The sequence below is a fragment of the Artibeus jamaicensis genome, unplaced genomic scaffold, assembly GCF_021234435.1.
Source record: "Artibeus jamaicensis isolate MK-2021 breed Jamaican fruit bat unplaced genomic scaffold, CSHL_Jam_final contig_944, whole genome shotgun sequence".
Classification (NCBI taxonomy): Eukaryota; Metazoa; Chordata; class Mammalia; order Chiroptera; family Phyllostomidae; genus Artibeus; species Artibeus jamaicensis.
In genome coordinates this window covers 686,749-694,498 of record NW_026522020.1, presented here as the reverse complement: position 1 = coordinate 694,498, position 7,750 = coordinate 686,749, and the positions used below count along the sequence as shown (strand labels likewise).

The 7,750-nt window shown below is 52.3% G+C and overlaps 1 protein-coding gene across 2 annotated transcripts in view; it reads right to left on the bottom strand.

The window, feature by feature from the left end:
* Positions 1-6,580: 6,580 nt before the first annotated feature.
* The window catches only part of ARMC9 (armadillo repeat containing 9), an 83,324-nt gene continuing 82,154 nt past the window's right edge, over positions 6,581-7,750 (bottom strand). The window contains exon 21 of one of the 2 annotated variants that reach the window (XM_037152189.2): positions 6,581-6,761. In XM_037152189.2, the coding sequence (XP_037008084.2) occupies positions 6,642-6,761 (120 nt within the window). In that variant the 3' untranslated portion in view covers positions 6,581-6,641. The remainder of the gene's footprint in view (positions 6,762-7,750) is intronic. The other variant, XR_008389673.1, reaches the window with a different exon arrangement.

Here is a 7,750-nt window from a genome sequence, read left to right as displayed (position 1 = left end):
GACGGGACATACTCACGGCCCGGGCAAGACAGGGCCACCCTGGTGGTCACTTTGGCAACACTGGGATGTTCCTGATAGATAAGTTACTCTACATGCAGTTACTTCCAGGCCTACGGACTGGACCTCCAGAGACTCAGTGGCGTCAGGCTGAACTGGTGAGAGGTGTTAGACCGTCTGCCACGTGTACCCTGGTGGCAGAAACCTTTGGACAGACAGAGCCAATCGCCTCTGAGTGAAGGTGTCTTCGAGCTCACAGCGTGTCCGAGTTTACAGCTCTAACAGAAAACAGGTAAAACAACAGAGGACCAGATTGGCAGGACCTGTAAAGGCGCTCGGCTCCCAGAGACCCTGCCCCCGAACCCCCAACCTGGCCTTCTTCACACCTGTGAAGACCCTGCCCCCAAGGCCTGGCCTTCTTCACACCTGTGACCGACTGGTCTGCTGCTCGGACCCGGGCTGGGAAGCGTCTGGGTCCAATAGTGAGCAGAGGGTAAAGTTCTCAGATATCCTCAGTGCTGGAATCGGGCCTGCTCCTCTGTTGTTCTTCCCATTTGAATGGAGATTCGAGTCTTATCTGGTTTGCTCATATCCTTTTAATTTCCTCTTGAAAATAAAAAATGCTTTGTGTGTCTCTGAGGCAATGCACATATATTTTCCCTGGCATCTGACGAGCACTTTTACCCCGTACTGGTCTCTGGTGAACTTGACTGGATGCTTTGGAACGAACGGGTCTGGAAACCAGCCCCTCGGTGGCTCTTGCTCTCAAGCCCTCAGCTCGGAGCAAGAGGGACCCACTTTGGTCATAGATCTAAATTGTTTTGCGGTTCCTACTCGGAAGCCTCACGTTACACAAGGCTTTCCCCAGTTGGAAATCTGGCCCAACGAGCTTGCAGGTGTGAGAGGTGGACGCAGCGCTCTGAGCCTCGGGGGTCTAGAGGAATCGCCATGGGCAGGTCAGGCGGTGGGACGGCAGGCCCATGGCCTCAGACATGGGGCAGTGGCAGAGCTCCAAGGGTCCCCAGGAGCAGGTGCGAGGCCGGCCTTTTTGGGTCCTATGGCCGCTTCATTATATTCTAGAAATCAGTCCCCCAGCTGCCCCCACACGCCGCCAGTGTTCTTACGCAAAGTCGAAATGCAGGGCTCCGAAGCAGCAGGCTCCCCCCACCTGCAGACTGGAAGGTGGGCCCTCGGCGGGGACGGGGGGCAGCTGTTTCTGGCATTCCGGGACGGGTGGGGAGAAATGGGCTGGTCTTCCGGCCTGGAGGAACACAAAGAAAACCGCGGTCACTGTGGAGAGTGGGGCACACTGGACTGCTGACCGCCTTGCAGTGCCACCGGCACACGCGGAAAGTGGAAGGACCCGGAATTCTTTTGCCAAACTGGTGTTGCAGTATTTTAGTTTTTTGAGGGTCCCAGCAGAAAGTAGGAAGCACCCTCACCTCACTCAAATTAGCTGTTACACATTTACAGTGATAGTTGACTCAGCATCTTTCCAAGGGGCAATGCTATCTTTTGGCTTTGGGTGGCACAGGGCATGACATTTCGACCACTTTAAGGCACAATCTGGCTTTTCTCCTCCCAGGTGAAGCAGATTAGTGGAGTGGTGAGTCTGGTCAGGGAAGACGAGGCTTGTCACGTCCGCCATGACACCAGGAGTTAGGCAGACACAGGGCTGGGAAGAGCTCGGTTTCTGGGCCTCTAACCATGTGGTGCAGGCGTGGCCTTACTCAGCACCTGGGTGGGGGAGGTGGCCGGCAGAGACCCGCTCACCCGGCGGGCATGTGGTGGGCGTTTCACTGCACCGGACCCCGGCCAGGCAGGAGGGGCGGGGCCTGGGTGAGCACAGCACGGAGGGGCAGGCGGGGTGCTGGGGTCGGCCCTGTGCGCACGGCCACACCACACCCGCTCCCCTCGGTGAGGAGACACGAGCCACCTGCTCCAGCAGGGACTCCGGGGGGGGGCACATCCCAGCCAGCCTGTGCCCACCTGTCCTGGGAGTGGGCCCTACGAAGTGGCTGTTCTCAAATGTCAGTGCCCGTACTGAAGACAGACAACCGCCTTGAGAGGACAGGAGACACTCTGTGTGTGTGTGTGTGTGTGTGTGTGTGTGTGTGTGTGTGTGTGTGTGTGTGTCGCTCAGCCAGTCCTAAACTCTGACCAGGGCTTGCCTGGGCCCCAAAGAGGGATAATTTCCCAGCAGAGGTGACGCCATGAGCAAGGTGAAGAGGCCACGGAGTTACTTGGGCTGCATTTGTACAGAAAGATTGAAGACCCTGGCTGGTGTAGCTCAGTGAATTGAGTGTGGTCTGTGAACCAAAGGGTTGATAGTTCGATTCCCAGTCAGGGCACATGCCTGGGTTGCAGGCCAGGTCCCCAGTGTGGGCCATGCGAGAGGTAATCACACATTGATGTTTCTCTTCCTCTCTTTCTCCCTCCCTTCCCCTCTCTCTAAAAATAAAGAAATAAAATCTTAAAATAAATTTTAAAAAAAGATTGAAGACACCACCAAAGTTGGAGGCTACAGGGTTCAGGGTGTCCAGGGGACCTTCCAGGACTAAGGTGGGGGAGGGGCCCCTTGAGAAGGACCCTGCGGGCTGGGTTTGATTAGATTTGAGCTCGAAAGGAAATAGGAATTGCAGAAACGACATTCCATGGTGATGTGTTAGGATCCTGCATTCTGTCTGTGTGTATGGAGGGTGGGCTGCGGCAGGGGGATCACTGGGAGGCCCTCCCGGGCCGGGGGCAGAGGGTGGTTCAGGAGGGCAGAGAGCAGGGCCAGGGCTGGGATGTCCACGGGCTGGATTCTGGCTCGGGCGCCTGGGGCATTAACGCCCTTCCCTGAAGCAGGGCCCCAGAGGATGGTGCTGTTCATCCAGGAAACGCTAAAGTGGGGGTGCTGGGGGACGAGTCTGGGCTACGGCTAGAGATGTGGTGTCAGCAGTGTGTCATGGAAACCACGGAACAAGCAGGATGGAATGGGGACCAGAGCGGGGCCTGCAGAACGGGGCATTTAGGAAGAAGAGGGGTGACGGGACCAGAGGGAGGGAGAAGAGGGAGGGGACCAGCCCACAGTGGTGGCGGGACTTGGAGCGGGGAGAACTACGGGGGAGGGGTGTCTGCAGTGGCAGCTGGGAGAGATGCAGAGTAAAGATCAGAGCAGGAAGGCTGCCAGGGGTCCGGACAGCAGTGATTTGCTGAAGTCATTGCCAGACCCCGTGGGGAGAGGAGAACGGGCCAGGGAAGTAGCCGGAGGCCCCCCCACCCCCGGTGAGGGAGGCAGGAGATGCCGGGATGGAGATGGAGCCAGAAGCGTTAAATGATGGGGCAAAGTTTGGACCGGGAGTGGGGAGGGGGTTCTGGGATGCACGGAGGTGGGCGGCTGGGACCTGAAGAGAACAGGCTGAAACAGGGGGTCAGGAGGGGGTGGGGGAGGCATGTGCCCGATGTGGGGACAGGGACGAGGGAGGGAGGGTCCGTCACTGCACAGGGACCGTTGTGTGTGTTTTTATTTTCACCTTTCTTTCCTTGATTATAAAACCTGTGCTTATCGTGAAAAATTAGGAAAACAGGGAGAGTCTAAGCATGGCCTGCCCTCCCAACACCTAGACATCACCACTGTTACCACTGTTGCGCTTTTAAAAAGCGCAAATATATACACTAAAAAAGTGCAAAACACTGGGGATCACCGTAAGAGGCCAGTAGGCTGGAGCCACACTATTTTTCCTTTATTTTTTTAACTTGAATTTATTGGGGTGACACTGGTTAATAAAATTACATAGGTTTCAGGTGATCCACATTATTCTTAATCTGCTTTTTCACTTAGCTCTTCCCATGCATTATTCTTCTAAAACATCATTTTCAATGCTGTTTTGTGTGACTGAATCCTTTGTGTAATCAGCCTCCTGCTTTGGACATTCAGATTATTTTCATTTTATAAGTAATACCCTTTCACATATATCTGCGAAGTTCTGATCTCTTCCCAGTATAAAGGAGTGGGATCACTGCCTCCACAAGTACCAGGATCGGGAAAGCGTGTGCAGCGCAGGTTGTCAGCGTCCCGGCAACACCGTGCTCTGGGAGGGGCTGGCATACGCGGACGGTGTATCAGTCGACCTGAGGCTCCGGAATGTTCTCTCTGCCACCCCCTCCTGACCTCATCACACCTGTCGTCCGTCTCTCTCCACCACTGGGGCTGCTGAGGCAGGAGTCCCTCACTTAGTTCCCACCCCCTGTAGTCAGCACACCCTCCAGCACAGACTGGTCCCCACGCTCGTTGAACGTGCCCCGAGGAGGGAGCCGGGGGGGGGGGGCACTTGCTCTGTCCAGTGGGAAGGCCCACCCTTCAGGACAATGAGGTCACCACTCCTCATGGGGACCACTTCCACGGTCAGGGGACAGCCACACCGGCTCCCCAGGCGTGGAAAAGCATCTTCATTTGCCTCTACCAAAGTAGAACATGTGACTCAAGAATGAACTGTACCCATCAGTTAGATCTTGTATTTATTAGCCTCCATCTACGCTTCTCTCGGACTACAATATCTTTGTGTCATTCTTGCCTCTCTGTGAAGCCAGGTTGTTAATAATTTTAAAAGATACTTTAAAAATAATTTTTAAAATTGATGCTTTGGTGTCCTCTTTCCCATGTCAACCAAGATGAATTTTACTAGTTCCTGTAACTTCTCTCATTTAAAAAGATGTTGTGTTTATAAACTGGATTTACTAGCAGCTGACACTTGGCCGTATCTGGCACTGAAACCCCCACAGCCCTGGCAGGCGTGGCTCAGAGGGCTGGGCCGTCATCCTGTGAGCCAGAGGGTCGCAGGTTTGATCCCCAGTCGGGGCACATGCCTGGGTTGCAGGTCTGGTCCCCATTGGGGTGTATACCGGAGGCAACTGGTCGATGTTTCTCTCTCACATCAATGTTTCTCTCTCCCTTCCTCTCTCTCTAAAATTTGTAATTGTATCCTTGGGCGAGAATTTTTTAAAAATCCACCAAACTCCTCAGATATAAATGACATTCTGTGGACAATTGGGGACTCTTGACATACTGTACAATGTTATTAATGTTACCCTTCTTAGGTGTGATATTTGTGGTTAAGTACAGGATGTTCTTAGTCTTAGGAGATGTGCACTGAAAGTCTGCAACCTTTTTTCAAACAGTCCAGCAGAAAAATGCACACACGTATATTACGTCCATAGAGAAGAGTGAGCGTGCAAGAGAGCCGCGTGTGCAAAGGTGGAAAATGTTAACAGCTGGAAGTTCTTCATTGTAATACTCTTTCAACTTTCTGTAGGCTAAAAAACACTAGTTGTCAGTTTAAGAGAAAAAGGTGTTATATTAGCTAGTACATTAGTAGTTAAAAATAAAAACCTTGACATAGGAAGGACACAACGACCAGTTTTGAAATCAAATCAAACGGATCTCAGATGGCTGATCCATGGCGTGGGCCTTGCAGCGACAGGTCAGGCGCCAGGCGGGCAGCGGCGCTTGGCGAGACCCATACGGGGGGCGGGGGGGGGCTCAGCGTCCGCGGCACCGTGCACGGGGCCCCACAAGAGCGGGCCTTTTCTGTGTTTTGCCGTCTCCTGTGCCTGGCTGTTCATTACAAATTACTGCGGAGTAAAACTGGAAACCAAAACGCCCAGGTCTAGGGGATTTCTAAGTAAAACAGAGCGTATTCATTGGAAATACTTTATGGCCAGTATGTGCTGAATGAATAAATGCAGGTCTTTTGGCTTGCTCTAAGCCCCTGTTCATGCGTGTTTCTCTCCAGCATTCTCTCTAGTCGGGAAAAGAGGCCACGGAAGACACTTCTCTCCAGCTCCTGCCGGACTGCCCGGCCTGGTGCTCCCCCAGAGCACGCAGGCGTCTGTCTAGGCCCTTGGGTCCCCAGGGAGACCAGAGGCTCTGGGTAACCAGACTAAAGTTTTGTTTATGTAAACAGGGTAAGAGCAAGGCTATGAAGAATGAATAAGGCTTGGCAGCTAAAAATGCTTATAGTTGCCTTAAATACCCATCTAGCCCTGGCTGGTGTGGCTCAGTAGACTGAGTGCCACCCTGTGAATCAGAGGGTCAATGGTTCCATTCCCAGTCAGGGCACATGCCTGGTTTTCAGGCCAGGTCCTCAGCAGGGGGTGCGTGAGAGGCTACCACACATTGATGTTTCTCTTCTCTTTCTCCCTCTCTCTAAAATAAATAAATAAAATTGTTTAAAAAATCCATCTAAATATAAGTTGATTTGGTGTCTTCACCTGTGACACTCTGTCCCGACCAAGAGCCTCGTGCAGCAGCCACAGGCTGCAGAGCAGAAAAGCCACTGTCCTTCGGGGCCGACCCGCTGCCCCTGCGGGTCCCTGCCTTTGGAACCACAGTGGCCCACACTGGCCTCTCCTGGAGGACGACCGAAAGTGGCCCTGGGGATCCTGAAATCCAACTACTTCCCTTTTTGGGGAAAAAACCTGGGAGGGGGAGGAGTGGGAGACTCAAGCTCCCTTCAAAAACCCCCAGAAGGTAAACAATAATGAGATAAATGCTTTTCCATAGGAACATTTTATTTTAAAATTTCATATACATACATCTTACACTGCAGTTAATTAACATGAAGCTTAAGAAAGTAACCCCCGCCTCCATTTGCCTGGACTTACACAGGGTACCCGCTCCTGTGGCCGCCGGGGGTGACGGGCCGGCGCAGGGGCTCGTCGCCGCCCCACTGTGCGCCGGGCAGCCCCTTGCGCCTCGTCTTCCCCGTGTTGGTCATGATCTGGGGGAAAGAAAGAAGAAAAGGGGCTGGAGAAAGCACCTTGAGAGCTGACCTAGAAGTGGAACTTACTATGTTTAATAAATTAATCTACAGTAATACGGGGCTTTGCAAATAAATGAGGAAGGATCATGCCACAGATGACTAAAAATTTCCCCTCAGGTTTGCATATTAGACTATTTAGTGGTATAAAAAACCAAACCATTTTAGAAAACCAAACCATGGGAAAAAGTCCAAAAACAGTTAAATGTGGTGACATCACATCTCTGCAGAGTACTGGCTTTTCAAAGTGAGAGGAAAAAGAAATTTGGTTTAATGAAAAATCAACGTTTCCACATATACAGTATATTAAAAGTAAGCCAAATTAACAGGTAAATGACATACTAACAAGAAGTACTTGCGGTAAATTTAACTGATTAAAGGTTAAAATGTGCACCAGGTAAGGAGCTCTTACAACTTCATAGGTAAATGACTGAACAGAAAATTGGGCAAAGGACTCAAACAGCTAAGTCATAAAACAGGAAATACCACCGAAAAGCAGAAACATGGTCAACCTTACGAGTGAAGAACAGACTGAAGAACTACAATGGAGTCGCCGACGCCAAGTTGCTGAATCACTAAAACCAAGTAGGCGGAGGCCTGAGGAACCGACTCTGTTCTTGCTTTAATGGGCCCGGGAACTCAAACTCCTGAACTTTGCCGTCCTGCGTCGGTGCCTGGGTCTGCATCAGATGGCCAGACGACCCTCTGACCGCCCCCGAAGGGCTGGGGAGGAAGGGTCAGCACCCAGACCCCCTGACACCGAGTATCCAGACCATCGGTCGCCCAGAGCGGTACCGTCTCGGGCCAGTCCGGGGGCTAAGTGTGCAGGGCAGGTGCCTCTCAGGAATGTACTTTCTGCCGTGAGAACCCTCGTTCTTTCTTTCTTCTTCCCAACACTCTGGGTCTTGCCTAGTTGTATTTCTGGTTTGCAAACCCCAAGACCCTTGAAT